The sequence below is a fragment of the Nyctereutes procyonoides genome, unplaced genomic scaffold (assembly GCF_905146905.1).
Source record: "Nyctereutes procyonoides isolate TBG_1078 unplaced genomic scaffold, NYPRO_anot_genome, whole genome shotgun sequence".
Lineage (NCBI taxonomy): Eukaryota > Metazoa > Chordata > Mammalia > Carnivora > Canidae > Nyctereutes > Nyctereutes procyonoides.
The window spans coordinates 85,738,015-85,756,250 of NW_026575125.1; the positions used below are offsets into that span (position 1 = coordinate 85,738,015).

At 38.7% G+C, this 18,236-nt stretch overlaps 1 protein-coding gene across 1 annotated transcript in view; it reads left to right on the forward strand.

Annotated features, from left to right (window-relative positions):
- HTR2C (5-hydroxytryptamine receptor 2C) overlaps positions 1-16,768 on the forward strand; it is a 167,384-nt gene extending 150,616 nt beyond the window's left edge. The window contains exon 4 of the mRNA XM_055338656.1: positions 15,942-16,768. Within this exon, the coding sequence (XP_055194631.1) occupies positions 15,942-16,768 (827 nt within the window). The remainder of the gene's footprint in view (positions 1-15,941) is intronic.
- The last annotated feature ends 1,468 nt before the right edge of the window (positions 16,769-18,236 follow it).

Below are 18,236 nucleotides of genomic sequence, written 5' to 3' on the forward strand. Positions count from 1 at the left end.
TGTACTGCTATATACTTCCCTCTTATGGCCACTTTTGCTACATCCCAAAGGTTTTGGACTGTCATGTTTTCTTTTTTTTTAAGATTTTATTTATTTATTCATGAGAGACACAGAGAGAAAGAGAGGCAGAGACACAAGCAGAGGGAGAAGCAGGCTCCTCACAGGGAGCCTGATGTGGGGCTCGATTCCGGGTCTCCAGGGTCACGCCCTGGGCTGAAGGCGGCGCTAAACCGCTGAGCCACCCGGGCTGCCCATGGACTGTCATGTTTTCATTTTCATTTGTTTCCATGTATTTTTTTGTTTCTTCTTTGGTTTCCTGACAGATCCAATCATTCTTTTAGTAGCATGTTGTTTAACCCCCAAATATTTGTGGTCCTTCCAAATTTTTTCTTGTGGTTGACATCCAGCTTTATAACATCACGGTGGGAAAAGATCCATGGTGTGATCTAAATCTTTTTGTCCTTGTTGAGGCCTAATCTGTGACCTAGTGTGTGATCTGTCTGAAGAATGTCCCAAGTGTACTTGAAAAAAATGTGTATTCTGCTGCTTTAGGATGAAATGTTCTGAAAATATCTGTTAAATCCATCTGGTCCAGTTTGTCATCGAAAGTCATTGTTTCCTTGTTGATTTTCTGCTTAGAGGATCTGTCCACTGCTCTAGGTGGGGTGTTAAAGACCCTTACTATTATGGTATTATTATCAATGAGTTCCTTTCTGTTTGTTATTAATCAATTTATATATTTGGGTGCTCCCATGTTGGATGGATATGCATTTACAATTTTTAGATCTTTTTGTTAGATAATCCCTTTTATTATGATATAGTGCCATTCTTCATCTGTTGTTTCAGTCTTTGGTTTAAAATCCAGTGTGTCTTACTCTTTTGACTTCTATTTGCATGACAAATGTTTCTCCATCCTCTCACTTTCAATCTGCAGGTGTCCTTAGGTCTAAAATGAGTTTCTTGAAGACAGCACATCAATGAGCCTTTTTTTTAATCCATTCTGACACCATATGTCTTTTGGTTGGAGGATTTAGTCCATTTACATTCAGAGTGATTATTAATAGATATGCATTTAGTACCATTGTATTGCTCATTTTGTGGTTGTTATTGGAGATTTTCTCAGTTCCTTTCTAGTCCTTGTTATTTTGGTCTTTCCTTTTTTTTAATTTTATTTATTCATGAGACACAGAGAGAAAGAGGTAGAAACACAGGCAGAGGGAGAAACAAGCTCCATGCAGGGAGCCCTACATGGGACTCAATCCTGGGACTCCAGGATCACGTCCTGAGCTGAAGGCAGGGGCTAAACCACTGAGCCATCCAGGTGTCCCCATTTTGGTCTTTCTTTCCCAAAGAGTCCTCTTTAATATTTCTTGCAAGGGTGCCAGGGTAGCTCAGTTGGTTGAGTGTCCAACTCTTGGTTTCAGTTCAGGCCATGATCCCAGGGTCATGGGATTGAGCCCTGTGTCAGGCTCTGCACTTAGCAGGGAGTCTGCTGGAGATTCTCTCTCCTTCTCCCTTTCCCTCCCCCTACCCTCTCTTTCTCTCTCCCTCTCTTTCTCTCTCTCTTTCTCTCTCTCTCTCTGTCTCTCTCAAATACATAAATAAAGCTTTAAAAAATATTTCTTGCAGGTCTGGTTTAGTGGTCACAAACTCCTTTAGTTTTTATTTGTCCAGGGAACTCTTTATTTCTCCAATTCTGAACTATAGCCTTGTTGGATAGAGTACTCTGGACTGTTAATTTTTTTCCCATTCAGCACATTGAATATATCATGCCACTCCCTTTTGGCTTGTTAAATTTTGTGGAGAGATCTGTGGCTAGCCTTGTGGGTCGTTCCTTTTAAGTTAAGAACTTCTTTTGTCTTGCTGCTTTTTTTTCTTTAACACTATATTTTTGCAAATTTAACTACAGTATGTCTTGGTGTTGGCCTACTTTTGTTGACTTTGATGGGAGTTCACCATGCCTCCTGGACTTGGATGCCTGTTTCCTTCCCCACACTAGGAAAAATTTCAGCTATTATTTCCTCAAATAAACCTTCTGCCCCTTTTTCTCTCTCTTCTTCTTTTAGGACTCCTATGATACAAATGCTATTATGTGTGATTAAACCACTGAGTTCCTTAAGTCTAGTCTCATGATCTATAATTCTTCTTTCTCTCTTTTGTTCAACTTCATTATTTTCCATTATTCTATCTTCCTTTTTTAATTAAGATTTTCTTCTTTCTTTCTTTCTTTCTTTCTTTCTTTCTTTTTTCTTTCTTTCTTTCTTCTTTCTTTCTTTCTTTCTTTATTTCTTTCTTTCGTAAGAGAGATCATGAATGGGAGGAGAGGTAAATAGAGAGGGAGAAGTAGATGGAGAGGGAAAGGTAGACTCCACACTAAGCAGGGATCCCGATGTGGAGCTCAATCACAGGATTCTGGGAGTATGACCTGAGCCAAAGGCAGACAGTTAACTGACTAAGCCACCTAGGTACACCCATTATTCTATCTTCTATATCACTTATTCATTCCTCCACTTCTTTTATCCTTGTGATCATTACATTCAGGAAATTTCAAATCTTGGTTATTGTATTTTTAATTCTTACTGTTTTTTAAGTCTTTATCTCTGTAGTAAGGGCCTCCCTGATGTCTTCCATGCTTCTCTCAAGCCCACCCAGTATCCTTATGTTGTTGCTTTAAATTCTTGAGCAGGCATATTACTTATATCTGTTTCAAATAGATCTCTGGCTGTGACCTTTTCTTGTTCTTTCTCATAAGATGAATCTCTCTTGGCATTTTGTCTAAGTCTCTGTCTTCTTCTCTGTTAGAAAATCCTATTTTGTTTCCTACTCTTGAGAGTAGTGGCTTTATGAAGAGGTCATAAAGTGTCCAGGGACTGGGGTTTCAGGAAGTGTCTCTGGTGTGTGCTGCGTGTACTCTGTTGCTGTTTTGGCTGCTCTTTCCCTCAGGTCACTTGTCTTCAGAGGCTACCCTTGCCTGCAGTGGGCAGCGTTTGGACCTCAACCAGAGTGTGGCAAGTTTTGACTAGGCATGTTCTGGTCTGCTTGTTAAATGAGACCTGAGGCTACTTCCACTAGAACTAAAGCCTTGCAGTTAGGTTAGAAGACACAGTGAGTGTAGGAGTTTGTGCTGGTCTTCTGGGTAAGGGGTCTGCTATGCTCATCCTTAGGTACACTTGCCTGAGAAAAGCAGTACCAGTAGAATACAGGGGACAGGACTTGGCATATGCAAGTTAGGCAACCAGTGTTGGTCCAGTGCTGTTTACTGAGGTTGATTTATGCTGAGGGGCCATAACCAGCTCCTTTTTCCCAGAGAGGGGAGTCTTTTCTTGCTGCTCTCAGGAACAAACTGCCAGAAGAGCAAATAATTTCCCCTCATGCCTCCCAGGCATTTTTCATATGGTTGTCTTCAAGCAGTTTGTCTCCAAGTTGCTTGCCTGCCTGGAGCAGTGCAGTACCCTTTGGGCTCTATCCCAGCCAAGCCAGCTGACTTTTCAAACTCCAAACTTTAGGAATGTGCTGTGGTGGGGGCCTGAACTGGTCTCCTGGGGGAAGGTCCTGCTATGCTGGGAAAAATACAGGCTTGACAAAGAAGGCCAGTCATGCTAGAGTGTATGGGGTGTGAGATTTGGAGCAAGCTGGCTAAAGAGCCTGTGTCAAGGTTAGGTGCTTTCAGCAGGTGTCTCTGCCCCTATCCTGAGGAGCAGAGGAGGGAAATAGTGCCACTGGCTCCTTTATTCCCAGAGTTACATCTCTGTGAATACTTCTCTCACAGATGCACTCCAAGGAGAGCGAAGAGTCTCTCTCCATGCCCCTTAGGTGATCCTCAGATTGTGTCATCTGCCCCAGGGCTGCTGACCTGCCTTCTCTCCTGGAGTAGGGCAGCACCCTCAGGGCTCTATCCTGGCCAAGCCTGCTGACCTCTAAAACTCCAGTCTTTGAGCCCTGCTGGTTGTAAAAATTCACAAAAATTAGGCCTCATTTTCCCAGTCAGTAGCTTTGAGGAAGTGTTCTCCTTGTGGATATCCCTGTGTGCTCCCCTCTCTCTTGCCTTTCTCCACAACCATGGCTCCCTCCCTTCCACAGCACCTGTGATTCATTTTTCCTCCAAACCATGTCTTTGCACTTCCTACCTTCCTCCATGTGGCCCTTTCTCTCCTCCAATTGTGCATTTTGTTCTGTCAGTCCTCAGGTCAATTTCTTGAGTATTCAGAATGATTTGATAGTTATCTAGCCGTGTTCAAGAGATGAGGCAAGTCTAGGGTCCTCCTACTATGCTGCCATCTTAGCTCCCTCAACCTCTTCTAGTGAATTTTTGTGTCTTTAAGTTTGTAGTTCTTTTTTTCTGCCATTTCCAATCACCTGTAAAACTTGTCCAGTTTATTTTTCATTCATATATTTTACCTCATAGTTCCAAAATTTCCATTCCCATTCTTTTTTATAATTTACATTTCTCTGCCAAAAGCTAGCATCTCTTCATTCAATAGGACTATACTTGGCTTTAAGTCCTTCAAGATCTTTATTTTGTAATAGTTGCTGCAAATTCTTCTCTGATAATTCCAAAAGTAGGTGGTATAACAATTTTGTTTTCATTGATTTTTTTTTGTGATTACTACCATAATTTCCTATTTCTTCATGCCTATTTTTTATTTTATAAAGGGCACTGTAGATGATACATGACAGAGTCTAGAAGGTGTTGTTTTCTTTTAAAGAGTATTGAATTTCAATCTGGAATGCTCTGAATTTCCTTCTGTTTTTCTTGGTCCTACTGAGGTTTGGTTTTAGGTTTTATTATGGTGCATCTTTTAAGGACATGATCCTTATTGCTAAATATATGCTTTCTTTTGTTTCACTGAATCCTCAAGATGTTAGTGATGGGTTAATATGGTCTCTTCATTCTGGATGGGCCAGACTCCAACTTCTAGGACTGCATAACTTCTAGTATATTTGTTCTGCTCTTGTCCTCATTGCTGCCACTCATTTCTAGGCCTTATGGAATCTCACTGTGTAACCTAGCTCTCAACTATGTACCTGAAGGGTGTGGTTACAAATACTTCTTGGTCTCCCCTTCTGCATGATTCTCTCTTCTTTTACTCCTTGCCCAGAAAATTCCAGGTGTTTGGGTAATCCTGAACTCTGATCTTTGCTTCATTAGTTTAACAGGATAGCCAATCCCTGCTTGGGCTTCCCTTCTTTGTGCCACAGTCAAGAAATTATCTCCAGATAGAGAGGGAGAGGGTGAATATAACACTATCTCGTGTGTTTCCTTTATCTTAAAAAGCACAGCCCTATACAAATTACTTCCAAATGCTTGAAAACAGTATATATATATATTCAGTATATATATATTCTGTCCAGTTTTATACTTGTTTTTGGCAGAATGGTAACTTTATCATGGCTACAAACAGGAGTCCAATTTTTAAAAATCTTTTTTTCATTGTGCTTAAGTTTAAATGATATGTATTGACCTTCTTGAAGCTCAGTGATCATTGTTTCTACTATTAATCCCATGAGATGTGTTTTCTTAATTTTAAGTAATGAATTTTTTAGTTGCAGGATTTCCTCTTTTCTTTAGTTTCCACATCTATCCTGAAATTCCCATGTCTACCACCACATATCTATCTTTTCTGGTAAATTATTAACATATTTATCCCAGTTAAAGCCTTTGTCTGTTCATTTCAGTATCTGGATCATGTGTGGGTCTGTTTCTTTTTACTTATTTTCCTCTAAAATGGGTCACATTTTTCTGTTTCTTTGTATATATAGTAATTTTCTAAATACACTCTTATAGAAGCATTGTTTATGGTTTTTAATGATGGGCTGTGAGTTTTAAAAGCTCTTGTTTTCAGTTCTAGGGCAAATCTTTTAGTCCTAAGAAACCAGCTTTTTTCCTAAGATATGCTCCTCTTGAATATAAATGAAAGGCCAAGGTATTTACTAAGTGTTTCTAATGGTGTGATGCAAACTACCAACTTTGTTTTCTCTGCAATAGACAACTATTGAAATCTCTATTAAATATTTTTGTCCTTTAAAATGTTGCTTGCTTCATGGATACCTAGGAATCTCACACATAAAGGATTCAGGTGTCAAGAAAGAAATGGAAGGAACATTTTACAGAAATTTTAAGGCCCTTCCTCCCTATGGTTTGTCCTTTCTCTGACTGCAGTCTTCAAATCTTAACTGTTCTGGCAGATCTTAATACTATTCTCTTACTCCTCAGTTCAATTAGACTGTAGCTTTCTTTCTTTATTTATTTGAGAGACAAAGAGAGAGAACATGAGTGGGAGGGGCAAGAGGGAGAGGGAGAGAGACTCTCAAGCAGACTCCAAGCCCAGTTTGGAGCCCAGCATGAGGCCCAATCTCATGACCTGAAGACCACAACCTCAGCTGAAACCAAGAGTTGGATGCCCAACTGACTGCAACACCCTGGCACCCCTAGACTATAACTTTCTGCTTTGAGATCTAACCTCCATGCTGGAGAATGCTCTCAAGAGAAGAGAGATAAATTTGGAACTCAAACAACATGTTTCCCTCATTCAGTGGCTGAGTCTTCTATAATTTCTACATGCTTTTTGCTTACCCTTATGTACCTTCAAATGTTGGGATTTTAAAATTTTGCTCACAATTTATGATTTTTATTAGAAGGAATGTTGGTCTTCTATAAGCTACTCCACCATTATTAGAAAATGATAATCTTTTCTTGCCCATCTTTATATTTCTTTATAGTAGGAAGGTAAGTCTAATTTTGATACTAGCTACTGCATCATGACTGTAGCTGGGAATTTGTAAATTCCAATGTTGAAAAAAATTTACATCTTTATTTTAAATAACTGATAACTGAGATTTGGGGTTTACTCCAATTACAAATGTAGGCAATAAACCAAATAGTAATATGCAGTACTTGTATTATCATCACCAATAGGAATCACAGATAATTAAAAATCATATTCTGTTCTGGCAGATAACTTGGCATATGATAAATGCTGATCACTATTTAAAATTTGAGTAGCAGGCAGCCCAGGTGGCTCAGCAGTTTAGCGCCGCCTTCATCCCAGGGCATGATCCTGGAGACCCGGGATCGAGTCCCACATCAAGCTCCCTGCATGGAGTCTGCTTCTCCCTCTGCCTGTGTCTCTGCCTCTCTCTCTCTCTCTCTCTCTCTCTCTCTCTCTCTCTGTCTCTCATAAATAAATATATAAAATCTTTAAGAAAAAAATTTGAGTAGCTATTAGATCCACCACTAGAACTTGATACTTAATGTGTTAATCAAACAGCATATATATTACTGTTTCTAAAGTTTGTCTTTAATGTTTGATAGCAGAATGTCAAAATAATTTTTCCTTTGCAATCCTGTATTATTGTATCCATTGAAAAACATTATTCTGAGAGGAGGTTTATACTTGTAAAAAGATGTAGAACCCTTGCCCTAGATTTTCTTCTGATCCTTCTTCTTTCTACAAACGTTCTCTTTAAAAGATCTTGTCCTTTTAATTTCCCCTTATAAGAAAAGTCATGCTCCCAGCTCACACCTGTCTCCTAAGTTCCAAACACCTATATTCACATAGAATTTCATATTGATCCTCAACAAGCACTTCTAACATAACACAATCCAGAGTCCATCACCATCCCTGCCACAATCTTGCTCTTTCACCTATGTTCTTATGACCAATGGCAACCCCATCTACCTAAGGACACAAACTCGAAACTTGCAATTACTTATTGACTCTTCCTTCTCCCTCAAATGCCATATCCAATCACCATGTCTTGTAAATGGAACTTCTTAAATATCTCAAAAGTAGGTTTATTTCCGTTAGTCCCTTCTACTTCTCCCTTGATTTAGATTGTCTTCTTTCCCTCTCATATCTTTCTTATCTGTTATAAGAGAACTGAGGCTGCCTTCTCCCCAAGTCTACACTTTCTGCCTGGGGACCCAGCAGTCCATTTTTTCTCAAGTTCTCAGAGCCTTGTTCCATTGACCATTATCATTTTTTCCCCTGAATGTCCAAACTCTCTCTCCTGAATATTTTCCCAATAGCATATAAGAATATTCAACTGATTTTATTTTTAAGAAAAGTTTACTGTCTGCATTCACCTATCTGCATTCACTCTCAATTTCTCATGGCTTCACAGAATCAACAAATCTCCACTTAAATCATTTTGTGCATCAAGTTAACAATTCTGCTCTTTTGCCATCTACTAGTTATTTCTCATTTCTCCCTCTTTTACCTTTTTCTGTATGCCTTGATAATTTCTACCACCCATTCATACTATCATCTAATAGAAAATAAAAGCCATTCTTAATTCCCAGTGTAATTCTTCCAATTGTTTGACTTTGCCTCCTCAGGGACCTTATTCCATCATCTCTTACCTTTCTTTTTTGTATCTTTAAGTTCTTCCACTCTACTAGCTTTCATATTTAATGTGTAAGCACATTAATTTTAATAATATTGAATATAATCTTAGTCTTCATGAACATTATTAGCTTGTGAGTGAAGTATAGAAGGAAAAATAATTTTCCATCTACCTTTCTCAAGTCTTAGCTTAGATCCCAAGTAATAGAAGACAGATTAACAAGTGAGAAACAAGCATTTAATAACATGTAGCTACTTCCTGTATAAATGAGAAACATCTCAAAAAACTGAGTAACTTCTCCAGATGGTGCAAGCCATCACCTTAAATACCATCTTCAACTAACAACAAAGAAAGATTTTGGGTGGGGGGAGACCAGTTATGGGAGATTACTAGGAAAAGCACAATAAGCAAGAGTAAGGTTTGTTATGCAGATTTCAGTGGATGCCTTCTCTATTAATAAGATTATCTCATGATTTAGTCATCCTCTCCCTGGTACAGAAAGAAAAACCCTTACATAGGGAGATTTCCTTTATGAGTGCAAATTTCTCTTAAAAAGGGGTAACTTCTACTTTGTTTTCAGAGCTTCCCCCATGTTTGCAATTTCTCAGAATAATTAACTCAAAATAATCTTTATTCCAAAAAGGCATATTTTGGGGTGGCATATCCTACTACCTCTTGATAGTAATGTGGTCATATTTCAGCATACCTCCAATTTTACTTCCCCATGCCCTCAGCAATGTTGTAGTTACTAGGACCTACAGGGCTCTTCCCCACCCACCTCTTCACAGATTCTCTTCCAAGTATATCTTTCAACCCTAAGCATTCCTCTTGATGGCTCATGGGCTATCTTCTCTTGCTTTCCTTGTTTATAGTCTTCTTTTAGTTCAAATTCCCTCAAAGTCATTTGAGTTCTTCTTACCCCTACTACTGCAATCACTATCCCTTATTCACACATGACTATGTCCCTATTCTTCTTAGACCTAACAACCACTTGAAGTTCAAAGTTGACTCTGAACCTGACTCTTTCTTCACATTCTCACTACACAAACATCGCACTGATGTATTTGCTAAAGCATGCACAGTGCTTCTCTCTACAACTCTGTCAAGCTTTATCACCTGAAACCAGAGGTTTCTATGTTCTTCTATGAACATAGTTCCTTTGTCTTCTGGTATCAGCTCCCATGTGCAAGAGACTCACTTATTACTCCATGAGGCAAGGGACCATGCATGTCAGCTTGACATTGTGGGGTCCTCCTAAGTGTCTTTGCAAAAAAATTATTTCCATGAAAAACAACTCATAAAAAGAGATACCTCTGAGATTGCCCTTCGGTTTAGTATAATGTTGTATTATTAAAGATAGCCCTGCAGTTTAAAAGAATGTTTACTCTTTGATGTTAGCCAATTTGTTCCAGGAAATTTAATCTATACTCTCTCTCTCCTCCTTTGTATCACCGTTTATTATTTATTTCTTGGCAATCTGTTTCCTGTCTTCACTACTCCACTATAATTGTTCTCTCTGTAATCACCAGTGACCTCCTCATTTTCAAAGACAGAGGAAATGTTTTTAATTCTAGATCTCTCTATGGCATTTGACACTGTTGAGGATGACTTCAGAACATTCCATCCCATTGCCTGTTTTGACATAATTCTTTTTTTTTTTAAGATTTATTTATTCATTCATAGAGAGCAAAGAGAGAGGCAGAGACACAGGCAGAGGGAGAAGCAGGCTCCATGCAGGGAGCCCGATGTGGGACTCGATCCCTGGTCTCCAGGATCACACCACAGGCTGCAGGCGGCACTAAACCGCTGCGCCACCGGGGCTGCCCAGACATAATTCTTTATTTACACTGAATTACTACCATGCCACTGATACCATTTTGTAAATTTTACTGCTGATAATTTTGATCTTACTAGAAGAGATCAAAAGAAGTTTTTGAGAACAGGTTCACACATGTACTGGCAGTGACACCTATATGGTGACTAGGGGCTGGCCAACAGTGATTGTAAGAGACTTTCAGTTGTAAGACGCATCATGCTTTCAAAAACATTGAAATCTGAAAGAAATGTGCATCTAAGAATCATTGGCATATGGTAATTATTCTCTGATAGCTTGAAGAGAATTGACCTGTGTTGCTTGAATTCAAGGCTTTAAGAAACAATGGGAACATCTTTATATATTTTCTGGATTTACTTGCCTTATTTGAAGTAAATAAACTTATCAAGTTATTTTATGGTTTTTATGAGGCTGGAATGAGATAATGCATGTAAAATATGTGATGCAGATAAAGTACCAGAGTCAGTGAGTACTCAGTGAATAATAGGAGTAGCAATAGTGGCAGTAGCAGTAGTGGTCATAGTGATAATAGTAGTCGTAGTCATAGTAGTAGTAACACATGATAATTTCAGTAAAGACTTAAACTATAACTGTTTGTGAATTAAATGTTTCTAAAGTGCTAACCCTATATGTTTACTGAAAGTATTTTTGTCTCTCTGAGTTTAAGTAATCTTAATAAATAACCACTTTTTAGGGTTTTTTGAGAACTAAATGAGATAATGCATGCAAAATGACTACTTATTGGTTGAAGTAGTACTTGATATTTTCAGCAGAACATGAATTATAACTTATTTATGCTGTTTCTAAAATTCTAAAGAAGACTGATAAAGATTCATTGAACTTAATTTCAGAAAGATTAAGTGATTCTAGTTAATAATTCCTTCTTTCTATATTTTTTTGTCTGGATTAAGATAATATGTGAAAATATATAATAATCAAAAAGTACTTGTCTCCGTGTATGACAAATAGGAAGCACTCAATAAAAGGTAATTATTATTACCGTGATTTTTATAATGTGCCTGGTATCTTCTATCATAGTTCATTTTCACTCTTTCTCCTTGGCCAACTCAAAGGCTTCAAAAATATCAAAGATTGCTCCAATTATACTTATTAAAATTACTTAACTTTTCTGAAGTTAACTTCACCAAATACCATGTGCCTTTCAGAATTTTTACAAGAATGAATAAGATAGTGCATGTAGTTTGTTGCTATTATTGATGTTGTTTTATATTTATCTGACATCATAATATCTCCTGAATTTCCACTGCTTGACAAATTTAAAATACTAAGGAAGACTTTACTTATTTGCTGAACTTAACTCTCCAGGGTTGAAATAACTTTGTCGATTAACATAGAATAGCAGTTCTCAAACTCAATGGTATCAGGACCCCTTTCTACTCTTCAAAATAATTGAAGACCCCAAAAAGTTTTTGTTTCTATGGATTATATTTATTGATATTTATTGTATTTGAAATTAAAACTGAGAAACATTTAAACTATGAATTGCTTCATTTTAAATAACAAGAATAAACCCATTTAATGTTAGCCTAAATAACATTTTTATGAAAACCATATTTTACACTTTTGAAAATCTCTTTGATGTTTAGGTTTATAGAAAGATAGTTGAATTCTCATATTTGTACCAGCATTCAATTTGTAATGTGTTGTTTAGGTTGAAATTTATGAAGAAAACACAGTTTTAAAGATAAATAGTTAGAAAAAATAAATCTAGCAAACCATCTAAAAGACCCTCAGGAGCCCCCAGAGTCCTTAAATAACACTTTGAGAACTGTTAACACATACTTTTAATTATTTTAAGTATTAAACAAGATAACCATGCAATATATATTTTTATTAATGCTGCTTCATTTGTTGCTATTATTTATAATTTCCAGATATTGTTGAAAAATCTTGAGTTTCTTCTTGCTTTGTTGATTGCATTCATGGTTTCTTTTAAAAATAATAAAAGGAAAACTAATAATGCCATAAATTTGGTAAAGGGATTAAGCTACTTTGCTAAAATCTGTGTTACAGAGTCTTTAACCAAATTGAGATAATGTAGTTTACATCTATAATATCACTGATATGCGTGGCTCAGTGCCTGGAACATAAGAATGACTCAGTAAAAGGCAGCTTTGGAATCACTCTACTCAATGTACATAAAATTATACAAATAGGTTCCATGAATAAAATTGGACTCACATATCTGATAACAGCTTCAGTTCATCTAGAGTCAGTCTTTTTTATCCTTTGACACAGGCCTATTTTTAGGCCCTAGAGTCCCTTAGGAAAGTGAATAAATCTTTTAACAGAAACAAGCTAATACCACTGCAGAGCTGGTCTCCATTCTTCTGGTCAGTGTGTAAAGGCCTTCCCCAGAGACTTCAGGTAGTTCTAAAAGATTGCAGTTCCCTGCAGAATCTCCAGTCCAACACTTGTTTCCTGAGTGTAGACTTTTCTAACTTATCAGGATTCCTCCAGAGTGAATACAATTTCCCCAGACCAAGTCTCTAGTTCCCACATTGCTGGGGGATGGGAGAGGGGGAGAGGTTGGAAGGAGAGGAGTTCCCCTACACCCCTCTCTGGTCTTGCTATAGGATTCTGAGAAAGTATGTCTTTCTACCAGCACTTTGGCAGAAAATAGCCTTCTTTCCTACAATTATACCAAAGTGGTGAGTGTTTCTACTCAGAACTCCAAGTTTGTTGCTCTAAAGTAATCACTTCTGAGGTCAGCAGTGCCAGTAAGTCTTGGAGAACTTTATGATCTGATATCTAATAGTGATTTCATCACCTACTTCAGAAAAGACCTTTATGTCTTTTCTTTTTCTTTTTAACTTTCAAAACATTATTAGACTTTTGTTATGGAGGCTTTCGAAGATTACAAAAGTAGGTACAATTACATAATAAAGACCCATGTATTCATCATCCAGCTCTAAGATTTATCAATTTACAGACTGTCTTATTTCATTCATACTTCCATCTACTTCTCCTTCTCATATTGTTTTGTTTTGTTTTGTTTTTAAAGATTTTATTTATTTATTCATGGGAGACACAGAGTGAGAGAGAGAGAGAGACACGCAGAGACACAGGCAGAGGGAGAAGCAGGCTCCATGCAGGGAGTCCGAAGCGGGACTTGATCCTGGGACTCCAGGATCACGCCCTGGGCCAAGGCAGGGGCTAAACCGCTGAGCCACCCAGGGATTCCCCTCCTTCTCATATTATTTTGAACTAAACTCCAGACATCATAATACTGTATAAATATCTCAGTATGTATGTTTAAAAATATAAATGCTATTTTTCTGCATAACCACAATATCAACATCTCTCTTAAAAATTAATAAATGGTAATTATTTAATCTCATCAAAAAGCTAGTCATTATTCAAAATTTCCAGCTGTGTCTTGAATGTTTTTCAAAGTTTGTTGGCATCAAAATTCCAAGAAGAGCCACATATTATAATTGCTTCATGGGTATTTTAGGTCTCTCTTAACCTATAGGTTCTCACTCTAATTATTTTCTCTTGTAAATTATGTCTTGAAGAAACCCTTCCCTTTTCTCTTAATTCTCTATTTACTTCCTTAACTCCAGAAAACTTCCTGCAGCCTAACCCTTCACTAAAACATTTCACTGAAGATAACACAGTACTGACTTCCCTCTGGCAAGCCTGATCTACACTCTTTCTAAAGACTCCCTTCTATTTGTGACTTTTGAAACAAAGGTTCTAAAGTTACAAGCTGGCAGCCTTCTTCTCTGCCTTTTTGTAACTTAAGAAATGTTGGGGTGCTTGGGTGACTCAGTCAGTTAAACGTCTGCCTTCAGCTCAGGTCATGATCTCGGAGTCCTGGAATTGAGCCCTGCTATGCAAGAAGCCTGTTTCTCCTTCTCCCCCTGTGGCTCCCTTTACTTCTGCTCTCTCTGTCTCTGTGTCAAGCAAAATCCTAAAAGAAAAAAAGAAAGAAAGAAGAAAGAAGAAAGAAAGAAAGAAAGAAAGAAAGAAAGAAAGAAAGAAAGAAAGGAAGGAAGGAAAGAGGAAAGAAAGAAAGAAAGAAAGAAAGAAAGAAAGAAAGAAAGAAAGAAGAAAGAAATGTAACCTGTGGGGTTCTGTTGTACTCTGTACTCCAAAATGCCTGTTGAAATTCCTCCATGCAGTTTCATCAAACTTGGTGAAAATTATCTTCTAATAAACATTGATCCTCCCCATCCAGAGTTCAGTGTCTTCCTCTGGATCTCTTACAGCATTACCTGAGGATGCGTTTTGTGGGCAGGGTCTTCTGCTTTTCACAGCCTATCTGACTTTCCTTAATGGCACATCTCGGCTCAGAGCTTTGAGCATGTACTAGTACCCCAAGGAGGCTTGCCACATTACTGCTTCTCACACCATCACTTGGTCTCTTTCTCTAGAAAAAAAGGCCAGTCATTTCAGAAATTCCATGTCTCAGGAAGAAGGCTTACAGATCACTTTCCAAACACTGTCTCTTACTCATGTCTTCCCAGAGAGTAAATAACAGTCAACATCTTCAGCAGGCTCTAGCAAAGAGCCATTGACTGTTTTTCCCTCTTGATCATCCAGCCCAAACTCTCTCCCTGACCTAGGGTATTAAGGCTATGTCTGTAACAAGGGATTTTCAGTTTCAGATTTGTCACAGCTCTCTATGTGTTCCCTAAAGCCAGCAACAACCTGTAGGCGTGCACTTCAATGTGAACATCCGCCAGCCCAGGATTTCTGAATAATAATCTCTGGTAGATTCCTAAAAGTTCAATCTGACTTTTCCCAGGCTTCAACTTCTTGGGGACACAAGAGAGAATAAATTAACATAAAATTTTGAACTTTACTTGCAAATTATCCCTACTTACTGATGCCGGATCTCTTCAAGATCTATCAGAGTGAATTCTGAAAATTTCCAGGTTTTTCACGGAGACTGAGCCACAAGAGCCCCTTCCATTCCCACCTCCTTGTTGCTATTTTCTACCAGTGAGCTTCTTTATTAATGGAGGCACAGCCTACAAGGACTAGCTCTCAGTATTCTTAAAAAACAACAAATGCTCAAAACTCCACACAGAAAGGGGGAGACTGCATCTCTCTCAACTCTGCATTCTATTCTGTCTCTTGCCCTTGAAATGAGGTTGTTTATGCCCAGCAACTCACAAAATACTCTTGCTAAAAAGAGTCCTCTCACTCAGTTTCTGCATATGCATCATTATTCCTGCATAGCGGTCAGATCTAGTCTCTGCAGTACCGCTGAGGGCCATACTGTCCTCTCCATCTCCAGTAACCAGAGCTCCCGGGCTGTGGCTCCATAAGGCTCACACATAAAATTTCCTCCTCTTAGCCTCTTTCCTCAGGAAAGGAGGGAGTCGAAAATGATGCTGTCAGCTAAAAACTCACTCAGACTAAGAGATGTAACGTATTCATTCATTCAACAACGATTTATTGAGTGCTCCCTGCGAGCCAGGCCAATTCTAGGACCCAGAAATGAAACACAGCAGACACAATCCACTCTCACACACGAGCAATAAGGGGAATTCTTCGCTTCCTACAGAACTTCGGGAAAAAGGCATCCCTAGTATGAAAGAAATTGTCATTTCCTGAGGTCAGGAATGCTCTCTCCTGTGACTCTGGTCATATGCCATGAATAGCTTTCAACAAATACCAGCTCTGACTTTTCAGTAAAATGCAATCGAATGTATGCCACTGCACAGGCCTGTTCAGCCTTTCAGTGTGCTGTAACAATACCCCTACCTTCTTCTCTTTGTTCCTTTAGGTGTGTCCGTTCCTATCCCAGTGATCGGACTGAGAGATGAAGAGAAAGTGTTCGTCAACAACACCACATGCGTGCTGAACGACCCAAACTTTGTTCTCATTGGGTCCTTCGTCGCTTTCTTCATACCGTTGACGATCATGGTGATTACATACTGCCTGACCATCCACGTTCTTCGCCGTCAAGCCCTGATGTTACTGCACGGCCACATCGAGGAACCGCCCAGAATAAACCTGGACTTTCTGAAGTGCTGCAGGAGGAACGGCACGGAGGAAGAGAACTCTGCCAACCCGAACCAAGATTCGAACCCACGCCGAAGAAAGAAGAGAGAGCGACGTCCCAGGGGCACCATGCAAGCCATCAACAACGAACGGAAAGCGTCGAAAGTCCTTGGCATTGTTTTCTTTGTGTTTCTGGTCATGTGGTGCCCGTTTTTCATTACCAATATTCTGTCGGTTCTGTGCGGGAAGGCCTGTAACCAAAAGCTCATGGAAAAGCTTCTGAACGTGTTTGTTTGGATTGGCTATGTCTGTTCGGGAATCAATCCTCTGGTGTACACGCTTTTCAACAAAATTTACCGCAGGGCTTTCTCTAGCTATTTGCGCTGCAATTATAAGCCAGAAAAGAAGCCTCCCGTGAGACAGATCCCCAGAGTGGCTGCTACCGCTTTGTCCGGAAGGGAGCTCAATGTTAACATTTACCGGCATACCAACGAACCGGTGATTAAGAAAGCTAATGACAATGAGCCCGGTATAGAGATGCAGGTGGAGAATTTGGAGCTGCCAGTTAATCCCTCCAGTGTGGTTAGTGAAAGGATCAGCAGCGTGTAAGCAGCATAGTCTTTTCCTACGGTAACGCTGCAAATGTAGGAAAAGGTCCTAGAATTCTCCCGGCCGTCGTAACTAATGTAAATATCATCGTCTGATAAAAAAATGTTTTGTATATAGCTTTGCAACCCTGTACTTTACAATCATGCACACAATAGTGAGATTTAGGGTTCTATATTTACTGTTTATAATAGATTGAGAATAACTTATTTTGATTATTCGATGCATAAAATGTTGATGTTTCTGCTTCCCCTTCCTGTTTCCTTCCCTCCTCCTCCCTCTTTCTTTCATTCCCTCTTTCTTTCTTTTGTGCATAAGGAAATGTTCATCTCAGGTGGCATTTGCAGGAGACCAGAATGATGCACGTGACAGTGGTTTATATTTCAACCACACCAAAATTAACAAATACAGTGGAATCCTTTTCTGGGTTAACAGTAAATATACACTTTAAATTCTTGCTCTGCTCATCTACACACATAAACACAGTAAGGTAGGTTCTGCCTTCTGATACCCTATCACACACATTAGCGAGTCAAAGGTAGAACTTAGCCTCGTTGTCACATATAGGGGCAAAATTTGACATTGTCGGAATGTCGTGTTGGTATTTTACTGCAATGTCCGTCCCCAAACATAGTGGTATTTTAACATAGCAGCTGGTTAACCAGGACTACAGAAGTGGAAGGATGATACGAGATATATACACCAATAGCTTTTCACTTCTTAAGGACAATGTTCAAATTCTGATTATAACGACAAGCAAACTGGAATTAGTGTTTTCATTCTGGTCCTTAGTAAATACCTAATTCTGTGATTAAACTGGGGAACAGGATCCCAGAGTTATTTCCCAATCCAGGATTCAACATCAATTGGGTTTTGATCTCAGGATCCTGGAAATTCGTGTGCTACACACAAAGTGAAATTAGCATTTCGAGCCTTATTAAAATATTTTCGTAATTATGGTACCTCTATCTATAGGACCCAATTTCGCAGTCCATTTTTGAGTAAAACTTGTGCTGGAAGCATAGATGATCAAAACCTTGGAAGTTTTACTTGATTAAGGACTACAGAATTAGGCCCTTAGAATGTGAAAAAACAGTAATTAAAAACAAGCTTGTACTGAACTCTGGGAAAAACAGAAATACAGAGTTTCCATTTGGATTTTAAACAAAATTTATCTCATTTTCAGATCCTTCCAAACTCTCTAGTGCAGGAAAAGGCTGCAGCTAATTTGTGAAAGTGGCAAGCTCTTCATTGTACTACAATTACGTGCCAGAAGTTTAAGATCTTTGTTAAAATATAGTGTTGTGTCACAATCAGTGTTGGCCATCGTTTCATTCGTGGGCCTGCTGCTCTAAGAATTCAGTACCATTTAACTAGTTTGTTAACCTTGAAAGGTTTTCAAGCATCACTAAAGTCAGACCACGAAGTCTATGCTGTGTGCCGAGTATCCAAGTGTTTCCACTATTTCCAT